The sequence below is a fragment of the Rosa rugosa genome, chromosome 7 (genome assembly GCF_958449725.1).
Source record: "Rosa rugosa chromosome 7, drRosRugo1.1, whole genome shotgun sequence".
NCBI classification, from domain to species: domain Eukaryota; kingdom Viridiplantae; phylum Streptophyta; class Magnoliopsida; order Rosales; family Rosaceae; genus Rosa; species Rosa rugosa.
In genome coordinates this window covers 28,289,419-28,313,260 of record NC_084826.1, presented here as the reverse complement: position 1 = coordinate 28,313,260, position 23,842 = coordinate 28,289,419, and the positions used below count along the sequence as shown (strand labels likewise).

The 23,842-nt window shown below is 38.0% G+C and overlaps 2 protein-coding genes, 1 long non-coding RNA gene and 1 pseudogene across 6 annotated transcripts; 3 read left to right on the top strand and 1 right to left on the bottom strand.

Moving 5' to 3' along the window:
• Positions 1 to 1,176: 1,176 nt before the first annotated feature.
• Positions 1,177 to 9,574, bottom strand: LOC133721543 (uncharacterized). Its single transcript, XR_009852228.1, has 4 exons — positions 8,934 to 9,574; positions 8,785 to 8,858; positions 4,186 to 4,305; positions 1,177 to 3,015 (listed from the first exon to the last, which is right to left on the bottom strand). It is a non-coding gene; the product is annotated as an uncharacterized LOC133721543 (long non-coding RNA).
• Positions 5,226 to 8,376, top strand: LOC133722120 (phragmoplastin DRP1A-like). Of its 4 annotated transcripts, none has more exons than XR_009852481.1 (5): positions 5,226 to 5,735; positions 6,968 to 7,068; positions 7,455 to 7,505; positions 7,854 to 7,933; positions 8,089 to 8,376. XR_009852481.1 is itself a non-coding variant. In XM_062148936.1 (5 exons), exons 2-5 carry the CDS (start codon positions 7,023 to 7,025, stop codon positions 8,109 to 8,111), a joined length of 228 nt encoding a protein of 75 aa, XP_062004920.1. In that variant the 5' UTR covers positions 5,226 to 5,735; positions 6,968 to 7,022; the 3' UTR covers positions 8,112 to 8,376. The 4 variants fall into 4 exon arrangements, 2 of the variants coding, with proteins under 2 accessions (XP_062004920.1, XP_062004919.1); XR_009852480.1 differs by having other exon boundaries at positions 8,082 to 8,376; XM_062148936.1 differs by having other exon boundaries at positions 7,854 to 7,961.
• Positions 9,575 to 16,308: 6,734 nt separating the features above from the next.
• On the top strand, positions 16,309 to 16,947 carry LOC133721949 (protein NIM1-INTERACTING 1). The gene has a single exon (XM_062148726.1). It carries the CDS (start codon positions 16,359 to 16,361, stop codon positions 16,794 to 16,796), a length of 438 nt encoding a protein of 145 aa, XP_062004710.1. The 5' UTR covers positions 16,309 to 16,358; the 3' UTR covers positions 16,797 to 16,947.
• Positions 16,948 to 19,140: 2,193 nt separating this feature from the next.
• LOC133723139 (receptor-like cytosolic serine/threonine-protein kinase RBK2) lies at positions 19,141 to 23,243 on the top strand (annotated as a pseudogene).
• The last annotated feature ends 599 nt before the right edge of the window (positions 23,244 to 23,842 follow it).

The window sequence follows — 23,842 nt, the reverse complement described above, 5'->3', positions numbered from 1 at the left end:
CATGTGAATGGTCAGTTTTATCATTTTCTTGAACCACCTTCAAAATGATCTAATTTGTTCTTGGGAAATACTAATCATTTGTTTCCTTCAAATGATTTGCAAAAGAATAATACTAAGTGAACACATTTTTAGTACCACCTGCATTTCACCTTACGTGACAGTTGATCTAGCACAAGCACATCATTAAATGAAATTTTCATATTCAGAATAGGCCTTTTTCTAAGGTCTAATATTTTTCTAGCAAGAAATAGGCCTAGTTTTCTATCCATATGTTGTATAAATAACTTAAAATGATAATAAATAGATTGACAATGCATGTACAATAGAGGTGAGAGTTGTTTGTACTATGAGTTCGAAGCTTACTTCCTACAAGTACCAAATTTTTTAATATTTAATTAAATTATGAGCTTATTCTATAAACATGAATCGGGTCTCAAAATCTCAGGTCCGACCATTTTCCTGCTCTCCTTGTAACAATACTACTAATACTATCAATAATACTAGGAGAAAAGTAGAAGATGATGCTTCAGAGTCTTAATTTGTACCTTCGACTTTCCCTGTAAATAGGTAATATATAGCATTGTTATCTGGGTTCATAAAGTCAAAGTATGCAGATAAGTGATGTTATCAAATGTCAATCAGCTTGATAAACCAGATAATCTGATGACAGTAAGATTCCTTATTTTCTTCTTTTTATGCTGAAAAAAAATCTTGTTCAAACTTGTAATATAAGGTTCCAACATACGTAGTGAGCTACTTCAGAATACTTCTTAACACATTGCTAGAGTGTATGGCTACACTGTCGTGGGACAAAAATATGATGAGAAGTCCTTATGATGGCTTCGGACGGATGTTTTTGTTGAAAATTAGGAGGAGGTAAGGACTTTTGATATATGCATGAGGGCCTTTGTATTTAATTTGGTTTGACTTTTTATGGATTATTGGATAGTTCATAAATTTTTTTGTCAACGTCCAATGCGGTTGTCTTGTTTACAACCATTTCCAATTGAATAGATAAAGAGAAATTTTAAATACACTCCCCTAACAATTTAATACACATTTGTTTAAAGACACTTAGTTTGTGTGTTTGACCCAAACTTTGATTACTTGTCTGAGTTGCAATTGCTAGAATTTCAACCATGGAAGAAGAAGAAAGAAGAAGGAAGGAGGAGGAAGGAAAAGAAACCCCGAGAAGGCTTAAGGACTACATTGTTACTGGGATTTTCTAATTACATTTACAACCATACATTCTCTTTATATACTAAAGCAAACTAAGTGAAATAACCAACACTAGTAAAAATAACCAACACTCCTATATTACCCTTAACATCCCCCCTCAACCATATGCTTGGTACCTAAGCATAATGGTTGGAACAAAGAAAAACAGTGGAAAGCAGAACTCCAGCAGCTTCAATCAGTTTTCCCACCAAAGCAGAAAGCATCAGCACCCCATTATTCCAGCTATAAACCTCAAAACAGGGCTCCTATCATGATCCATGAGCTTTGCCAATCTAAAATCACCAAACTTTTTGTAATGAAATTCCCATCCAGCAACTCATTACCAGAGCGGGTTACTCACGTGTTTGGTTTTGGATGTGAACCCCAGATTACTTTATCATGGTATCAGAGCGGGTTACCCACGTGTTTGGTTTCAGAGATGGCCACACGTGCTCACCGTCACCCAATATAACTTGTCCACGTGTATGGCTTGAAAAATCGCCACACGTGCGGGGGCGTGTTGAGAATGTGTATAAATATAACTCCCACATTGGAAAAATATAACTTTGCTTATGAGTTTATAAGGGTTTGGGCCACTACATCCATTGCCAATTGGTTTTGGATGTGAACCCCAGATTACTTTATCATGGTATCAGAGCGGGTTACCCACGTGTGCATGCCTCACGGCCACACGGGCTCCACGTCACCCAAAGTTGTCCACGTGTATGGCTTGAAAATTCGCCACACGTGCGGGGGCGTGTTGAGAATATATACATCCCACATGGGAAAAATGGGACCTTGCCTATGGGTTTATAAGGGTTTGGGCCACTCCATCCATTGCCAATTGGTTTTGGATGTGAACCCCAGATTACTTTATCAGCAATAAGGTTAGTTTTACAGATATCATAATCATTGTACGATTCAGTTTCCTTGTAAGACTTATATTCTCTAGCTACTTGTAATCCTATATATAAAGAGGTCTCTATTATCAATGAAAGCACAACTCATTCTCTTCCAATTTCTGATTCCTTAAAACATGTTATCAGCACGAAGCTCTAACCCTGAAATCCTAAAATTGTAACCCTCAAACCCTAACTTCCCCCACCGCACACCTTGAAGCCCTCGATCCCAGGAGCCCAGAACCGGCGGCGGAACCACAGGAAAACCACCGAACCGGCCCCCAGAAGCAGAAAGAAATCCCTGCCTAGTTCGCCGCCTTCCAAACCTCCTCCGCCTACCAAACTTAGTCACCAGTAGTACCTTGACTCCAGGATCCAGGAACCGGAAGCAGAATCTCCAGAACCGGCCAGAAAAGCACTGAACCGCCACCAAAGCCACTGAACCGCCTGTAAAAAATCGGACAGAAGTTGTTTTCGGCTAGTTCCGGCCAGCACCGGCCAGAAACATATTTTTCCAGCCAACTTCCTGACAGGACCCGCCCCGGATTTCAGGGTGAAATCCGAAGTGGACCTGCGGGGCCCACCTTAGAAGAAATTTTGCCAAAAAATTTGGCAGAACTTCCCCTAAAGTGGACAACCCAAAACCTGTAGAAAGAAAATTTACACTTCTAAATCATCCATCCTTATTCTCCTGGAGCCATCTGCTCCCCAAATCACAACTCCAATTTCACAAATATCAGTCTCAACCCAAAAACAATAGTAATCCCATAGGTTATCAGAGCAATACTAATCCACTAGGTAACAAAGAAAACAGAAATAGAATGAGTACGCGGAAGCAATGCTGTTGGCTATGCCTCGACTCCATGTACGCCCGACCTCAACTAATTTCGCCTGCAAACTGGGCATTTGAAACCGAAAGGCCCAGGGGAAAGTACATAAAAACGTTAGCGTGAGTGGACAAAAATAAATAATTTAATATGAATAAAACAAAATAAAACTTCATACTTTCCCACATTTTTTTCCTTTAAAAACCCAATGCATGCAAAAGTTAAAGAAACAAAACAACTATAATTCAACCCAAGAAAACCGACTAGCCCCGCTAGTCACAACCATCCAGTAAAAAGGATTGAAACTTCGTTACTCAAGAAAATAAGACCAGCCCCGCTGGTTAAAAGAATCGGACTAGACCCCGCTAGCCCAGAAATAATATAATGAGTAGGGGAAGATGATAGCCATACCAGTGAGCCTCCCAGGCTCGGATGATAGCCTCCCAGGCTAAATACTCCCATAACTCCCGTAATATACCCTTACGCCACCAAGTGTAGCGATAGGATACTGGGCTACAGAATTACTGTCACAGAGACAGTAACCTGCGCCACAAAGGCGGAAGGGCTACGGTGATCCCATCACCGCGCCACAAAGGCGGAAAATCAATGCTAGCATGATAAAATCACCCCTCAGTATGGCACAGGGAAACATAACCGAAAATCCAGTAAATGCAAAATACATAAGGCTTCCCCCATCTCTCGTAAAAGAATTTCCAACGACGTGTCCCACACGCCAAAAGTATCTCCAAATCAATAGCAAAAAGGCGAGAAATAATAATAAATCGTAATCCCCGTAAACCGAAACAAAACAAATTCTAAAATCATCATCAAGGCATTCCCAATGCCAAAATCGAAAGTCGATAAATAAATAGGAAAGATCAATAAATCAACGGCGTGTCCCACACGCCAAAATATTCTCGGGTCAATAATGAATAAGCAAGGAAGTTCAATAATGAACTAATATTCCACTTTAAAATAAATACCATAGAAAATACTTTGTTGAAAAACAACATAAATCATCATTTCGAATCCGGGCATAACAAAATTAATATCCGAAAATCACAATTGGAATAATTTATAATCACTTCATGAAACTCATCAATGAAAGTAATTCCTTGAGATAAATCGAAATCAAAATCCGAAAACAATTATATGCTCAAAATGTAATACGATAAATAACTAGATCATTACTTTAAGAAATAAATGCATGCATCATTATTCAAAAACAAAAGTCCACTCACAGTGATTCAAATGCAATAACCGTCAACTCATCCATCCCAAGTCAAGAGCTCGGAAATTTCTCCGTTCAATCATTTTCGATATTGAGCTTTCGTTCTATCTCAAGTAGTCACGCTCGAGTCCTTAATAAAATAATTAAGCCCAATTAGTAACTTATTAACAATGAAAACTTCCTTAAATAACCAAAACGTGTTAAATTCACCAATCTACTCTGAATTAATAATTACAGGTAACCATTTCCGAATAATCCACTTAATAAAGTAAACTCATTCGGAATATGGTAATTACACTATTTCCAAGTTATCATTCAAGTTAACCATTCGACCTTTTACTTAGCCTTTAAACCTTAAATGTAAGATTCATGATCACCATTTCCAAATGATTCTGTCTTTACGGTAATTCTCGGATATGGTAGTATTAGAATATTCCAATTGGCAACTCGTTTCATTAATCTTCGTCGAACAATCGATTTAACTTGCTCAAATAAAATTTGTCATTCTCACTAACAATTTCCTCTCAACATCAATTTCAACTTTCAGTTACTTGCCAAACTCGTCAAAACCGATCCATTCAATATTCACCAATACCTTCATTATTTGGCCAAACTACTTACCACTTCTAGTAAGACATTTCCACAATGGTAATCAATTCGTCACTTCCAAACTTTGCATAAGCATAACACCATCGAAAATATATTTGAAACCATTCTAATTGCAAACCAATAACCACTACAAGAAATCTGGGCTTTTACCGCCTAAAATTTACGGCGTGCATACATGTGTGCCGTAAAAATTAGTCATTTACGGCGTGCAATTAATGCATGCCGTAAATGTAGTGTTACATAGAGTTATTTACGGCGTGCTTTAAAAGTGCGCCATAAATAAGATCCTGTCATGAGTTATTTACGGCTTGCATTGGTAGCACGCCATAAATGTAGTATTATGTAGAGGTATTTACGGCATTCTTTGGTTGCATGCCGTAAATGAGGATGAGGTATTTAGTGCGTGCATTAGTTGTGCGCCGCAAATGGAGGTGGTATCAAACTGTGTTGCCCGCTCAATTTTTTTCGCCAAACTTAAACTTCCCACCTTTTTTTCTTTTGTTCTGTGAAAGGAAATAAAGGTGCTCATCGAAAACGAAACCTCTCTCCTCTCAGACGCCCAACACGGCTCTCTCGCGAAATTTCCCTCTTCCAATTGCTATTCCAATTCTCTTTTTGGGTTTTTGATTTTCATAATTTTCTACTGGTTATTGAGCAGCTCAGGTCTAAGTTTTCAAATACTCTCGAACATCCCCACACCTCCTTTCTCTATTTCTGTCTAGCCGACTCATCACCGTCACAATCCCCATAGCAGATCTACCTTTTCCGAATCGTGAACGTTTTCTCAGATCCACGCGATTTGACTCCCACCCCGTTCGTAGCTCCCTCCGTCACCGCTCACTGGTCAACAAAATCCAAAGAGCTTGCACAGCTCTCGGTGACCACGGCGAAGCTAGCGCATTACCGACTCTTTGGGACTCGCTTCCCTCCATCGCTGCCGTTGGTGGCCAGGTCAGCTCCCGATTCATTCCTCCACCTTCTCTTTTCTCTCTGATTGATCCAGGTATTCGGACTCTGCTTTGGTCAGCTGTATAACCTATTTCTTAGTAGATGCTATGTGAATGCTTTGCTTGATTGAAGTCTGTTGCATAATTTGCTTAGCGATGAAGATAGAGAGTATGATTATTGTGTTAAGCAGAAGCATTGAAATAGCTTTCAAGCTATCAGCAATCCTAGCATAGTCAGTTTTACAGAGTGTACTATGAGCTGCTTCCTCTACCTTTGGTATGTTAGCGGTGGGGAAAGGATAAATATTGGTGTCCAATTTACTTTTACAGCTTGGGTTCTGATGGGTTATTTCTATGCTGCAAGACATACTTTAGTAAGATTTGGAAGCAAGCCTTGCTGCTCATCAGTTGTTTGATAGGTCAATTATTTACCTGTAGTAACAGAAAGCAGGGAACGATTTCCTGTTGGAAGACTGAATAGGTTCTTCTTCAGAATGATATATGGTTTTTTATATAATTAAACTTGGCTTGTTAGTTTCTGGGTTTTAGGATTGCAATTTTTTGTATAATCAGATGGCTTGTTTTAAAAAATAGATCCATTTTGAGCGAAAGACAAGAAGCCTTTCCAAAGCAAAAGTGTAGTGATCAATGTTAGATATAAGAGGCATAATTTCTGAAAGAATTTGAAATGAATCAAATTTTTAGAATGAGAAGGCTTGTTTTTAAATTTGGGTCCATCAGAAGCCTTCCAAAGTAAAAGTTTAGTGATTGATGTTAGATATAAGAGTTGCATGCTCGTCTACTTTGAATCTGTGATATTGACTTAGTAAGGTATAGACTATAGAGTCCATATTACTTAATAGCTTAATGTCACCTCCCAAGTTCATATTAAGCCTCTGGGTGGTCCATTACTCTATTTAATCGCACATCTTTATTTGTTTGATTATTTGTCACTGAGTTGTACGAAGCGTCCAAGCTAAGCTCAAGCTCAGTCATGGAAACAAGCCAAGCTGAGCTTATTCTTTTTCTGATTTTGCTCGTTTGGATTTAATTTGCTATGTTTCAATTCTATTTAAATTTTATTGGTATCCATATCAGTAAGGTTTCCATATTACACTTTCAAAGTATATCTCAAGGAATAATAAAATGAAAATCAGTAGCTTGATTAATCTTTTTTGTTTACTTGTTTATTTTCTTCACACGACTAACATGCCAATATTGATTATGTATGTACAGCTGCTGTAAGAAAGGAAATTTCAGACTAGACAGATCGTGAAACTGGCCGCAGCAAATGATCTCCAGTGTTCCAATTCATCTTAGCATATATTCTCCTAATGGTAAGATAATGGGTACTTGATTTGTTTGCTTGTACTTATTTTGCATCCGGCACTTTGGGAATTGGAATGAGAAAGAATGTGTGGAGGTATTCATAGACTGTTAACATAGTAATTTGTCTTGGATTTGACAATCTTGTTTCAAATGTCATTTACAATCTTAGGAAAATCTACTCAAGTTTTGCATATTATCACATTTCTTAAAATGATAAACAGATAAGATGGAAGGCTTTTTCAGGATTTCCAAAACTAGTATAACTAGAACTAAAGTGTGCCACATTGTTGAATGAGTGACCTAGCCACGGATTGTGAGAGTAGTAGTGTTGTGATTACCACATTTTCTTCTTCTCTTCTACTGACATAACAAATTTATGTTTGATTCCTGGCAGTTATCAACTTGACACATCTTGACCTTCCTGGGCTTACAAAAGTTGCTGTTGGTAAGTATCAAGGCTCATTTTTTTACATGTATTTCTTTGTCGTTGTATCTGCCTGTGGAAAAGTGTAAAGAAGCCCAAGGGATATGATGGAAAAAGGAATGGTAGAACATAATGCATATCTAGTATTAACACATTCCTAGGGATCCTTGTACATATTAATTTTTACTGAATTCTATTAATCGTATGTGTAGTGTGACTCTTAACAATCTTGAGGTAAAGAGTCCACTGATAGTCTTTAGTGTTCATTAAGAAAATAAAGTAAGCAATGTTTGTTTGGAAAGTCCTATTAGTTAATTACCTTATGTTTTTACTTGGTGAATGACATCCTCTGTATGATATTTTTAATAGGATCAATGAGGTCTTTTGCTATACTAGATGAATCGATCACTGGTACATTCAAACAATTGATACCTTGGACAAAAGAAGAGGTCAGTATGTGCAATCTTAGTGTGATATGTAAGTGATCAAATTCAAAAGTTTGTACACCTTGCAACTAAAAGCTTCAGTTCATTTATATATGATTGAAGTGATGATTTAAACTTTTAAAGTATGTTGATAGAAGCTGTTTGTTTCTAGTTGATAGGTTGGATGAAAGCTCAATGCTAGCTATTAGTTGAGTGACGAGAATAAAAGCTCAGCAGAGAAGGGAAGGACATGGAAACAGAAGCATATTGAAAGGAAACCAAAGGCAGTTATAGTATAACAATGAACTTGCTTAAATTCCTCTGTTGTAGTTAGGTAACTTCAAATATGTTTAGGGTTTAGGGATATGACTTTAATTGATTGATGTAATGAGTTTTACTAATACATTTCCAGTTGTTACTTTATAAATGAAATTAATTACAATGAGGGTAATATGAGTATGATATTTGAGGAAAAAGGAAATTTTTTTTTTTGTTTGAACATACCTCATTTACGGCGGGCAGTGTGTGCCTTAACTAGGAGTTTAGCCACTCTTTTACGGCGTGCTGTGTACGCCTTTAATATGAGGACTTTTACGGCGTGCAATGTGGGTAGTAAATGACCTAAATGATGGTTGTGGAACTACTTTTATGGCGTGTTACTTATTCTTTTATGACGCATTTTTGCATGCCGTAAAAGACCCATGGTCTTTTACGGCGCGAGCTTTTACAGCGTGTTTTTGTGCGCCGTAAATAGGCTTTTACGGCGCACATGGTGGGCCGTAAAAGACCAGTTTTGGTGTAGTGAACTCCATCAATTCCATAATTTGACCAAACCAATTATAGCAATTATAAGGTCACCGAACCCAGTTCCTTACCAATTCTTCATCTTCAAACAGAGGGCCAATTCTAAATAAGTGTAGTCCTCCACCACCAACAACCATTCGAACTCCTAGCAATAACAACACAATTAAATAACAATCTTCAACCAAATTTATATCTTAAAAATAGAGTTCCTGCTTCTTACCTTCCTTCCTTCATTATACATCAAACTGAACCAATGCCCATTCCTTTCTCCAAAAACTTCATAACTCATAATCAAAAACTAATAAAGGTGGCCTGGAATTCCGGTGGCGGAGCCACGGTGGTCCACACGGCAGCGGCAGCGCGTGCAACGGTTCTGGCCGAAGCAAAGGTCGGGACCAAAGGGTTTTGAAGAATGAGGAGGCTCTGATTCCAACTTTGGTGGTTGTGCAGCTCAATTTGGGCTGGAGATTGGAGAACGAGGACAAGCAGATTCGGAGTCACCGGCAGTGATGCATATGGCAGCTTTCCGGCGTCGATTGGAGGAGAAACATTTGGGTTTTGTGGCTTGGCTTGATCCAAACACGTTGGCGGCAGCGGTGAGCTGAGGGAGTCGCCGGAATTGAAGGAGACAAAATCGCGGGGACTGTGGTTGCTGTGCATGGTGGCTAGGCTCGGTAGAACTCGTCGATTTGGCCTGGGCTTGCGTCGAAACTAGGTGTCGGACCGATTGGTGGTGGCGGTGACGAGAGGTGGTGGCCGGAAACTAGCATTTTCCGGCGCTAGCAGAAGAACGACGTGCAAGAGAGAGAAGGGGTCGTGCGGCCGAGAGAGGGAGAGAGGAGAAAAATGAGAGAGAATTTAGGGTTTTTCCCTTTTTATACTTGACTTTGTGAAAAGTCGGTTTTACCCTTCACTGACTCTCAAAAACTCTGGCGTAACTGAACTTCCGTAGACCGTAACTCATTCATACGAATTCCGATTTTTGCGTGCTTCGTGTCTACGAACTCCGTTTAATACCTTTTACAACTTTCATGAAGGAAGTTTTCTCAAAATTGAAACCGAACAAAAAGTCAACTTTTGGTCAACGAAAAATACTGAAACGAAGTAAAAAGTGAGAGTAATTGTTGTTTACCGCCCAAATGACCAGTAAATAGGTAAATTGAGATACCAGACGTAACACTTCCGGTCAAAAGTTTTGGCAACCCCTTTTGATCCTTTTCAAGGTAATTTTTCATTAAAGTTGCCGCTTTTGTTTACTTTTATGCAATTTCTTTTCTCAGGGACTTCCGACATCCCTTGTTCTACCCTTCACTTCTTCTTTTGTGGGGAGACTTAAGCTGAACTGTGGGGGTTCGTGCTATCTCCAAGCTTGGAGATTGTTGAGATCTTCAAACTTAGAGTTTGTTGAGAATATATGATCGACCACATACACATCATTGTTTCGATCTAATCCAATATCTCTTGGAATCGAATTTCTTGGTAGTGACTACGCTCAGAAATTCCTAATTTCTTGGGAGTGACTACACTCAGAAATTAATTTGTTTTTTATTTTCGTGGTAGCCTTTTTGCTCCGAAACTAACCCTTTTTCTTGTTCATTTTTCAGGATGAGTAACCTGCACAAACTGGACTTTGCTCAATTGGGGACAATTGGCTCTAGATATCACAAGTGGGTTCGTGATGTCTGCCAGCATCTCAAGCCCCAAGGAATCTTGGATATGATTTTTGCTCTAGCCAGGACGTGCTATCTGTTGAGCAAGCTCAAGCTTTGGAAGAAAATAGAGCAGCTTTAGAGGCAAATAAGGCGAAAGCCATCATCCTAATGACTCGTCATATGGATGATTCACTCCAGTACAAGTATCTGAATGAAGAAGACCCCAAAAGGCTGTGGGTCTCACTCGAAAAAAGCTTTGGCAACGTCCGTGACTCCATACTTTCTGACCTAGAAGTGAGATGGCATAATCTCCACTTCTGTGATTTCAAGACAATTCTTGATTACAACTCGGAAGCACTTCGCATTAAATCCTTAATGGAATTTTGTAGTAAAGAGATCACAGATGCGATGTTGATTGAGAGGACTCTCTATACCTTCCCCATCTCTGCCTTGATGGTTGCTAAGAACTATCGAATCTATGTTACTGCAGGACAGATCACAAGGTTTCATGAGCTCATTAGAGCAATGAATGTCACTGAAAAGCATGACAACATCCTTGTGAAAAACTATAATTCGAGATCCGTAGGAATAGAGCGTATTCCGGAGTCCAATTATAATCGCGCCCCTAAGGGAGGACGTCAAGAGGGAAACCCTAAATCTATGGACAATTTTGGACATTCTGGTCCATATTCTCACTCTAATGAAGAAGGTGACCGCCAAAATAGGCGAACACAGAACTAAAGAGGTCTAAGTGGAAAGAGAGAGGGAGGCAACGCCTTTGGCCATATTGGTGACCCATACAGGTGGCACCACCAACACTAATCGCCATCCTAATGACTCTTTCAAAGCGCCTCAATCATGGGAGTCTGAGCACAGAGATGTATGTTCTCGATGTGGAGCATCCGATCATTGGGCACACATTTGTAGAGCTCGTGAAAATATTGTCATCGCCTACAAAGCGTATTATGAAGCGAGAGAAGCTCACCATATGGAACAAGAAGATCAAGAAGGTGATCTCGAACTATGGGTTGAGGACTTCAAATCTCGCTGGGATCAATATATCGCTGATTTTGTTTGAGTCTTTATTTTTCCAAGAGATGTAATAGGCAATTACCATATATTTTGTACTAAATGCCATTGGTTAAGTTTTTCTTCAACTAGGCTCATCCAAAGTAAGTTTGATGTCTAGGAAGGTTTTGAGATAAGTGGTACTTAAGCGAGCTTTGCTCCACCGACATCACTCTACTCATCTGGTCATATTTATTTGGAGTTATCGAAAGAAGTCAAACGAGTACCATTGTTTTGCATTAGCTAGTATTCGGATTAGATTTTCTTTTGGTCAAAGAAATAATGATGTATACCGTTGGCTTATGAATAAAATTTCAAGTTCTTTTTTCATTATGACTCCATTTGAAATTCTGAGCATATTACTTTGTGACTACGATGGCTGGGCCATCAGGATTAGTTCAAGGACATGGAATGGCCCAAATTCCACTTGCCAAATAACACCTTGATTACTGTCACAAAAACTCTCTACGCTCTTAGGGCGAATCGAAACCTATTGAGCTATTCGAGCCAACGGATTCTATGCAAAAAGGCATATAGAAAACGGAAAAGAGTTCCTTTTCAATATCTCTAATGATTGTGAATAAGGGCGCATCTTAGAGAAACTTATGTGTCTCACTAGTGGATTTTATTCGAGCTATTAAATCCAATAAAGTTATGAGAGAAGATCTCTTGGATTTAGACACATATTGACTTTGTCATGACAGGATAGGTCATCCTAATCATGATATGATAATCCGTCTGCTAAAGACTTCACACGGACATCCATCATTTCGAGCGAAACGAAGCAAGAATCAAAGGTTGAACCGTCAGCATAAAACGCGTAGCAAATACTTTTTCACTTTTTACGACACATAAAGTGGCGTCGCAATAACCGTTTAAGACAGTTTTGCGACGTTTCTTCAAGTGTCACAAGAAATTATGTCATAAATAATTATCATTAAATGTGACACGTAAAAAACGTCGTAAAAACCTTTTGCGACAAGATTACGACGCTTTTTATCCGTCGCAAATACTTGGTGAGGTAAATAAATAAAAATTGCAACAGCCAAGATGGCTGTCGCAGAAAGACGTAAACACAATTTGCATTTACATTATAAATGCCTTTCACTTATAACAAATAAACATCATATATGATGTTAACTGTTTATACAAAAAATATTCTAATGTCATATATAAATATTACTATTCAAAATAATCATATGGACATGCATGTACGGTATGTAATCTTGATTCCAACCCTGCACATATACAATTAGACATAATTAGCATGGCCATGAGAAAAAAGATAAATGTTGTGCTAATATGCTTATCTATCTATGATTTCAATATATAGTTGTGCTTCAACAACAGAATCAAAGCAAAGATGTAAAGTTCAAAAAAAAAGAAAAAAAGAAAGAAGAAGCAGCCGAAAACACAAAATAGCAAGTTAGAGAAGAAAGGAGCGAGAAAGAGCTTACCTTTGGATTTCGAAGGTCTTAGGGATTTTGTGACTGAGATAAGAGGAGATAGAGTGTCAAGAAGTGAAGACCTATTTTTGGAGGAGGAAGAAGATGATCTGTTACAGGAACTTCTTGATGGGTATCAATTTTTGAGGCTTCAATCACTATCCTTCTGAGAGGGAAAGAGGGGAAACTAAGAGCAGTTAACTCTTGGCAGAGGCACGGTCAATAACCTAGGTTAATTCTAAAAAGATCTCAAATACGAGATGTGTTCCTATATGTAGCAAATAGCAGTTATCTTTTAGCTTTTGCGACATTACTTAAACCATTGTAGCGAATAGTTTGGATTCGAGTAATTTTTTTTTTTTTGTCAATTATCCGTGCCTTTTAATGAATAATTGCGACGGCCGCGCTAATGTGTCGCAATATATATGTCGCGAAAAGCTCGTTTTTGTGTAGTGAAACAGGGTTTTGTTGTATCCAATATTCCAATTTCAACTTAATTGGAAAAAAAATAAAATCAAAATTTCATATTTTGTTAGTGACAAACAAATTTCACATAAATTTCTGGACAAAATTTGGGTGTGAATTTTTTAATATATTTTTTGTCTGTAGATTTTTTGGAAATTAAAAATTTTGCGGAAATTTATTGAAAATTTCAGAAAATTTCAGGAAACTCCTGACAAAAATGATATAGCATATGAATTTTGTTTTTGTACTTCAAATTTACGAAAATTTTGGCAGTTTCAGAGATACTTAAAACCTTGGATCTACTCCTCCAGAGTGGATTCAGAAGAAAAATGACGAGGTTGACTATATTTCTCCATACCATTATGTGAGAATTATTCAAGGAAAGTATCTTCACCCTGCATGTGTTAGATACAATGGCCAACCAAACTCTAGTATTCCTTGGATGAAAACCATGTCTCTAGAATATATAAAGAAAATCATCGAAGAAGATACATAAAATACATTCCTGGCAGCAAGAGAAAAAAATATTGTTACTGCTTATGACCATCCTAAGGTTATTAGCAATGACCTTTTTCTTTCCCTTAAAAGAAAGGAAATAGATTCCACGTTACCTTGCTTTCAGTGGATCGAAAAGATTGAAAATGACAACCACTACAAGATGTATGAAGATACAGACGTAGAAGAAAATGGACCAAAGCTAGGATCGATGGAAAACAACTCTCTTGTCCTTAGCCACAATTCTGAAACAGATGAGAACATGTGAAGCAACAGGTGTGGAAAGCATCGAAAGTAACTTTTGCTTTCCAAAAAGATGAAGGTGAAAAACATTTCACCTAAAGGAATCTGCTTTTCGTCGGACGACCTCAATCATTCAGAGCACTCACAAAAGCAGAAAATAATGGAGTTGTCCTGTACATTTTTATGTTTTGCATTCCAGTTTGAGTTCTGCTCCCTATATAAGGAGATTTAGAGTCAGTTTGTAGGGCATCAGAAAATTAAGCGGAATAATTTCTCTCAAAGAATAAGAAAGCCAAAGTCGTAGTAATAGGAGTGTGCTCTTCTCTTCCTGTAAGCTCCAGTGTGGAGTGTGCTTTTATTCCAAGTAAGTTCTTGTGAACTCAATTATGAGTAACTAAAAACAGCTTTTAGCTGTTTACCCAAGAGTGAGGCTCTGGGTTTTTAGTCTGTACATATGTTTGAATAAATAAATTCTATTGTGTGCCCATTATATTGTCACAAAAATTGTTCCTTCTTGTAATTTAATCTTTATGTATGCTAGAAGATCTGCAAACATTTTCTATATCTTGCATTTACTAGAATTTCTCCTCACTAAGGCAGCAGTGATTCTGCCCTGTTAGTAACCGCTTAGACAAGAGGTCGTTAGGTGAAGTTGTGGCATATTGAAGGCTAGTTCTTAGTTGGGAAGGTTTTTTTTCGTCTGCATGATATATTTCAAATTTTTGCAAAATTTCAACAGTAACTTAACGGTGTTGATCTGATATATCAAAATGATGTTGAAATACAAAGTTGGTACACCATTTTGATATATAGTTTCCAACGTTCATACACCAAAGTGTAGAATCATCCATATTTCATACACCATTTGTGAAGATATCTCTATTATTTACCAATATATATTCAGATAATCCTATGTGTGTTGTAATCTCCTTATAACTAGTCATGGTAATGTAGTGACGCCCGTCACACACTACCAGTATAATAACAATTTCAAAGTAACTCTCCATTTTTTTGGTTTGTTGAATGATTAATACTGAAAATATATAGAAACCACGATGGATGCATCACAAATATATATTCTTGCCAAAAATAAAAACCACAACTGATTACTACGTCAATGACACAGACCGCTGATAGAATTGCAAGAGACTGTTCTCCATTTGACTCTAGGAGACAAGGAACAATTCAAGGTTAGATGGCTGCACAGATTCAAATATTAGATTACATAATTGTGTTTTTTCTGACTATCGTAGCTAAAACAATAGTCCATTATGGTTGTTTGTCTAACTGTATTTTGTGATGGTCATAATTAAAATCTTACTGAATCTAGAAAACTGAAAATGTTGGAACATAAGCCGTGATCATATATAAATTATGAAACGCCAGGCGCCTCCATACATCACGGCACCGACGTCACACACTCCGAGCATCATCCCATTAATTTCATAGATTAATTAAGAACCAACCCTTCCATATATAAAATTGAAAGTTAAAAGAAGTGTCGAATCCCAAGTTCCCAACTCAATTATTTCAGATATGCTAAACCGTCATATAACTACGTAATGCTCCTACGTCACAATGATTCTTTTTTGAAAGGGTCGCAAGGATTCTTATTGGAACTTACCATTGTATCCATTGGCTTTCTTAGTCTGGAAGTTTGGTGAATTTAGTCATTCCGATATTTTGAGTAATGTAATTTGTTCGTAAGAAACATCCACCATTTGTTTTTGTTAAATGATTACACATAAATGAAATACATAATCTTATAAGTGTTGTGTCATTTGCATCGGCGGTGCATAGAATAATTTCTAAATCATTATTATGTTTTAGGTGAACAAAGTGAAATTTTTTTATAGATTTATATTTGTATTCCGTCAGCTTACACATACAAAGTAAAATGTATGTTGTATCTAAAAAATGCTTCACCTAACATTACTTATCGCAAAACTCATACTTGAGGTTAAATTCAATAATGGGTGACCAACCATAAAATTCTTAGCCACTCGGTAACTGTGTGATAATCGGTACATAACATGTCCTCGTCGTCGGCTTGCGTGGGCCAATTTCGTCTTTGGACTTGTATGGGTGTTTCCACACGGTTTGAACTTTGATGCACCCTTTAATTTGATCATACGTCACCATGCCATCGTCATGGCAACCACAACAACACCACGTCATTGCCAACGTAGGTGGAGAAGGAAAGTAACATATATATGTATATTAGAAGCAGAACCCACAGAATCAGTTCGATTTTAGTTGTGCAAATCAGAGCTGAACATGGCGGAAAACGAGAAGAAGACTGATGATCGACAGGAACAAGAAGAAGAAGAAGAAGAAGAAGAGGAGATGGAGAAGATAGAGAAGTTCTATTCCCTCATCAGACACTTTCGCGAGGCTCGGAATCGTCTGATCGGATTACGAAAGACACGGCCAAACCATGAGGTCAGCGATGAAGTGGAGCCGGAGAAGATGAAAACCAGCAAGAAAAGGAAGAAAACGGGCGATGTTGAGCGTGATCATGAACGGAGATTGAGTACTTGGGTGCCATCATTTGAATGCGAGGATTTCACCAACAAAGAGGTTGAGTATCCAGGAACTTGTCTAAGCTTCCCTGCTCTTCCTTGTAACACTAGTGCTAACACTAGCAATAATGGTAAACAAAAAGTAGATGATGATGATGCTTCAGAGTGTCTGGACCTTCGACTTGCCCTGTAAATAGCTAATAGCTATTAGCCAGCTACTGTACTAGCTAGCTTTCTGGGTTCTTAGTTTTGTTTCTTTTCTCAGAAGCGTATGCAATAATTGATGCACGTAAAGTAACCCATTCTTGTAATCATAATTTCATGTTCTTAGTTTGTGTTTTCAATGGGCTGACATTTTCTTTTTTCCGATTGGAAAAGCAAAATCATTTCTGTAATCATAATTTCATGTACGTTCTTAGTTTGTGTTTTTAATAAACCCTTTCCTAACATTTTCTTTTTTCCAATTGGAAAAGTCAAATCATTTCTGCAATCATAATTTCATGTTCTTAGTTTGTGTTTTTAATGGACCCTTTTCTAACATTTTTTTTCCCATTGGAAAAGCAAAATCATTCTTGTAATCATAATTTCATGTTCTTATTTTGTGTTTTTAATGGACCCTTTCCTAACATTTTTTTTTTTTTCCGATTGGAAAAGCAGAATCATTCTTGTAATTAAATTTCATGTTCTTAGTTTGTGTTTTTAATGGACCTTTTCCTAATTTGGAGTTTTTTTTTTCCTAATTGGAAAACCAAAAAATTACAAATTGAAATCTCTAAATACAATCACACTCTATACTATCAAAATAAAAAACATTGGAAACAGACATAGGTAAGAATAGAGTCCATCTTTGAGCCCTTGACTTGTGACCTGTGTTTGCAAATTGCAATTACATCCGCTAATTGACTTCTTTATTGATGTGCTCAAACGAGACTTGGTTGAACTGGGAAACAATATACTTAATGTCTTTAATGATCAGTTTGATTCTCCAAGGAGGAATAATAATCGACACCTGATAAGCTAATAAAAGGGATTTTACAATCTCCTTCAACTTCCAAATCTTTAAAAACCATGATTCAAGGCAGCCTGTAACAACCCTGCTCTCAGAGCCAGGACTCATAAAGTTCAAGTAGACAGTAAGATTCCCTTCCAAAAAAGTAGACAGTAAGATAATAATTCATGCTTTTGGATTTTTCTTCTTTTTTACTAAAGAAACATATACAAGAATAATTTCCATGCGGCCCAAAAGTGATAAGCCCACCAAAGCACAGAAATAGCCCACAACATTATGTACACGTTTTAGCTCGAGTTCTAGGCCTTGACTCAAAAGTCATCAAAATCGGCGGGTCATATCAACACCTTACCAATTCACGTTCTACATGGTTTTAAAAAAGTCACGTATTTTTCATTTGGACACGTGTTTAAATCCCTCAATATTTATTTATGTTCGGCTTTGTGCCGTGCACATGAAGTTGTATATTGACTAACATGAAGAAATTTATGTATCCATGACGTCCTAAAAGATCAGCATGTTGAAGATGAGAAATTAAAATAAACTAAGATATGAGATTCATCATCAAATTATGAATGGATTCATCATTTTAGATGTCTACATTTTATGACAATTGATGTAACAGATAATTTTATTAAATATCGCGATCATGTTATATTAGTGACCACATAATATGTGATATGATCTAAATAGTATCTAATAAATTAGATCACCTATCTTATCTATCGTTACTCATTGTAGATGATTGGTGAAGACATTGATATCGAAAAAAAAAAATAATAATAACAATGACCTCGGCACAAGTTGCTTGACATGTGTTCTCAACTGGTCGCGCATGCTCTTCCAAGAGCGACTCAAAAACAGCATGTAATGAGATTTTACACCAAAAAAATCTGAACTGGTTGTCACGGTATAACCCTAGGTTGTCTACCACATGAGTCAACCACGAACCGACCTGAAATAAAATTTTAAAGATTCACTTGTTTTAAATGTTTGACACATGCACCGAAATCATCAGTCCGCAGAAAATCGGGTAGAAAAAGCAGTGATAACAAGCAAAGCGAGGGTGAGAAGCAAAGTGGGCATCACATTCCAAACGCGCAATGACGCACATAATGATACTTTTAGTTGACGTCACACGCTCGTCCGGCTTCCACGAAATTTCTTGGTGCTAGCTAAGCTGGCATCTGATCCATCAGGTTGGTCCCCATACCTAATTGCACGTACTGTTTCGTTGTTTTTTTTTGACAAGAGCACTGTTTCGTTGTTTGGCACCAACCAAGCTCCAACCACGTACGTACACGGTACACCCAAGTTTGATGAACGTGAACTTCACACGTTGTATATTTTTGGGCCCCATAAAAAATCAAATAATTGATGAAATAATTCCATTGCTTCATGACCTTATATATCAGCGAGGATTCTGCGAAGGTGGAGCGTCGAAGCAACCTTTCAAATTTTGAAAGCCACCGCACATCTGTCTAAGAGCATATTTTAAGCTCTGTTTGATTTCTACGATTGTCTTCACATGGAGATCAATGAGAGCAAGAAGAAGAGGAAGGCTAGTGATGGCGATGATGAGCAACAGAACAATGAAGAAGCGGAAATGCAGATCTTCTTTGCTCTCGTCAACAACATTCGCGAAGCTCGTCTGCGGTTGATGAATGGCTCGAATGTGGTATTGAATGCGGCCGGGATGGATCAAAATGACGACAACAGAACAAGCAGCAAGAAGAAGAAGAAGAAGTTGATAGAGGAAGAGAAAGAGAAAGAGAAAGAGAAGGAGAGGTCCAAACAGATGTTCAATAGTGCTGCAGTGAGGAAGCCATCATTAGTATTTCAGCGTCAAGATTTACGGGAAGAGGCTCAGTTTAAAATCCCTACTTCACAAATTAGTACAGGAGGTGAGAAAGGAAATATTACAGATTGTAACTTAGATCTTACTCTTTCTCTATAAGTAACTTGTATCATGAGTTATAAATTTCATGTTACATGAAAGTTTCATGATGAAGTCATGAAACTGTGGAACAAATGCAGATTTACAAATTTGATTGATGGTTTTAATTAACTTTCTAGTTAGATATATGAGTCATAAATATGAATTCTGAATGGGTAACATTAAGCTCAAGATACTAAAAGTTCTGGAAAACTCTAGTTCTTCAGAGAGAGAGAGAGAGAGAGAGAGAGAGAGATGTGGCGGCGTATTCCAGAGCCTAATTTAATAGTACAATACCTAGCACCTCTTGCCTGCTCTTCTGCCTTAGCGGTGGCTAGCTTTGTGGTGGTTTCTTGTCGCTGCCGTCTTCAACAATCAACATAGACAGATCTGATGTTATGTACATTGTTCCTCATATCCTCATATTTTTTTATCCGGCTCCTCTAAAGTTAAATTCTCCAAAGTTATGTGAATTTCTTAAAATCACAACCCTCTTTTTAATCTAATGGGTAGAAGAATAGACACATCAACAAAATACATATTGATTTTTAATATTTTTTCTTCAAAACTGACGTTAAACTGGGTGGTTCTAGGACTCTATCAGTTCTTTGATATTGTTCTTCAATGAGAATATTTTGTGGTTACCAGTCAAATAAATCAAATAAAGGCCACAGTTGTCCATTAAAAAACCTTTCATGATCGATAAGTTTATAATATGATTTGTGAAGCTAATTAGATTCTTATTAGGGGTGGGTTCGGTTCCGAACGGTTCGATTTTAGGCCAGAACCGAGAACTGAACCGAAATTTATTTCGGTTACGTTCGGTTCGGTTCGGTTTTGTAAATTTTAAAAGTTGAAACCGAAAACCGAACCGATTGGTTCGGTTCGGTTTAGTCAGGTCCAGTTCGGTTTTTTTAATTAAAAATTATTTAATTATAGTTTTTTTCCTAGTCCGGTTTTTTCAAATAAAAATTCTGTAATAATGGTACTTTTTTCACTGCGCCTGTTTGATAGTGAATTCTTTTTCTCTTTTTGCAGTTCTTTTAGGCCCTTGATAAAAAAAAATTAGGAAATTATGAATGAAGGCCCACTACAACAAAATAGGGTATTAGTGACCAAATTTCAGTGACCACTTCAATATTGGTCACAAATACTATTGAATTAATGACCAATACTATTGGCTGGTCACTAACACTTTTAGGACTAACTAAATTCATTTACCCGCCCATTTTTCAAACTTTAATGACCAAAAATTTTAGTACTAGTGACCATTCATTTTGGGTCACTAACGTTTTGAACTAATTAAAGAGTGGTTTCCCTTTAGTGACCAAAACTTTTCAGTTGGAGGGATTTTTCTCTTAAATCTTGAAGTAGGCGGGCTCTTAAAACACGCTTTTCAAAATGAAAAAATCGGGGCATATTTAACTCTTACAGACCCAAAACATTAAATCCCTAGCTCACAGGCCCTCTTATCTTCATCGTCCTTCTCCCTCACTCCATTGTTCTGTTCGCAAGTCATGTTGGGTCGAGCCCTAAATTCCGACCACCTTGGACGACCCATTCGAGCACGTAACGGTGTCGCTCTACCTCAATTTGCTGAAGAACGATTCCAAAGTTAACGGTCATGTTATGGGCTTCGAGCCCGAGCAAATTACGATTCGGTTTCGATATCCTGGATTACAGGTTTGTTTCTAGTAAGTAAGCTTTGAGATTTGATTTTGTCGTGGGGATTTGAGAATTGGGGATTTTTTGAGATTTTGAAATTATGGGTGCTTCATTGATTTTTGTTGCCCATAGAGAGCCTCGACTTCGACTCCATCGGCGGCCAGGGCGAAGCTCTCATAGCTTGTCTCCGGGAAGTCCCCGCCCTCTATTTCAAAGAGGACTTCGCATTGGAAGACGACGCCACCTTCCGCTCCACCTGCCCCTTCTCCGGCGTCGCCGAGAATCTCGTCCTCCAGGAGAAGCTCTCGCATTACTTGGACCCAGAAGACCCAGAACTGTGTTGTTGGAGACACCCAGAGCTAGGAAAGGGGGCCGACGATATCACTGTCGGAGCAGTGCACAAACAACAAAAAGACAAGGTAAGAGCTAATTCTAATTCCAATCAACGAATTTGAGTTTCATAAATTGCCTTTTGCAGCTGAGCTAGGCCAGCTCAGCTGTAAGAGCTCTATGAATGTATGTATTTAGATGTGCACTGGAATTCGGACCTCTTATGAGTTTGCTTCCTATCTGGCTTTTCTCAAGTTTGCCTTGCTTAGACTATTGAAAGGTGGAAACTTTCGATCATAAACCTTGGTAAAGATTGCTTCTGTTACCTCATGTAGGCCTGAAATACCTATGTTCTCAGTGCCTTATCATCCTTGCCCTGGGAAAGGATAGGCTGAACAAACAAATTTAGCTGCGAGCACCTCGCAAGTGCTATATCCACCTCCTTTGTAGGAGCCTTGGGTATTTAAATTCATTCTTGTCACATGTTGAGATTTGGTTTTGAGATTTCGTGTTAAAATAGGTTGCAGTAGGAACGTCATAAGCTGTCTTTTGTGTTTACGCTATCTTATATTAGTCACTCAACTTTGTTCCAATAATGGATACTAGCTTAACAATATAAGTTGAAAGCCCAAGTCAGTACTTGGACTAATATCTACAACTTCAAGTCTCCATTGGTGACTTTTTCCTTCTCTACACTCCAAACCGCCACCAATGATTTCTAGAATGACAATACATTTGGAATTGGTGGCACCAATTGAGTTGAATAAGGAATGCACCTTGTTTTTCGGTTACCTCAACTTGGGAGTTTAGGTTCTCTCCTGCATGGTCCAAAGAATGATATTCTTGATTGGAATAAAAGGTGTAAAATTATTTTTGGGGCGGCAGATGGTTTGCTGTATCTTCATGATAGTTGTCAGAGGGGATCATCCATAGAGATGTCAAGGTTGATAATATTCTACTGACACAGGATTTTGTGCCTCATATATGTGATTTTAGCAAAAGTGGCTACCGAAACAATGACTCATCACAATGTTTTTAATTTTAGGGTACATTTGGTTAGTTTACTCCTGAATATTTTATGCATGGAAAAATTTAATGTGTATTCTTTTGGGGTCCTACTTTTGGAGCTTATAACTGGTCGTCCATCTTTGAATTATCTTCAGTAAAGCCTTGTTATTTGGGCAAGGCCCTTGCTTAATGCAAATGACCTTAAGGAGCTTTTTCATACTTATATTGGTATTGGTCACAACTATGACAGCACAGAGCTGGATCATATGGTGTTGACCTCATCTTTATGCATAGAACAGTCTGCTATTCTACGTCCTCTCATGAGTCAGGTTGTGGTACTGGAGGTGACGTCTATGTCACCAAGTGTGCCAAAGAAATGAAAAGGAGGTCCATACGGAGAACATACTAAGAAGAATGTTGGATGCACAAACATATAACTCAAGAAACTATCTGAGGGATCTCAACCGAACAAGCAGATTGCTTTTGGCTCTTGAAAACAGATAAATGGAATCTTCCAGACACAACTGTTAGTTCATTTTTCTAGTGTGCTTGCAAAGACCATATGGTAATCTAAGTTGGTTTTTTTTTTCCATGTTATTTGCAAGCACTCTCATTACCTGAAACTGTGACTTTATTCATAGAGCTTCTGATAAGTTCTGTGACATGTATACTGCAACATGTTATGAAAATAGTTGACTTGTTGTAAATGATATGGCTATTCATGCAATAGGTATTGCTTGATGCATGCCATTACTATTGATTGGCGATTGATATGCTTCTAATTAGCGATTGACACATTCGTAATTGTATGAGTGATTGATGTTTTACCTTTTGTACACAAGATGTAGCCCTATATAAGACTCATAGTGAGATGAATATGACACACTCTCCATTCTCTGCGTCTAAACTCTCTCTCTCTCAAATTATTTTATGTTTGTTTTACAACACGTTATCAGCACGAATAGTTCTACCATTGAGACAAGATTGAGGATCATCAACCAAAGCCCTAGCCAGGAAAAAACTTCCCTGCCGCAGCCTCCCTGCAGTCCCTACTGCCCCTGCAGCATCGTCACACGCCTGCTGCCCCTGCAGCACAGCAGCACGCCAGTTCCTGTGCAGATCAGCCTGTTTGCACGCCCCGAAACCTCTTGATCGGGACCTCAGATCAAAATCTTTCCTTCATTAAAGTTGTTCGTCTCTACCTCTTCTATCTGACCTCCAAATTTCAGCCCTATTGAAGTCGTTTTGAGACCTGTACACCATTCGAAGTGGGAGCTGTTCAGAAGAGGCG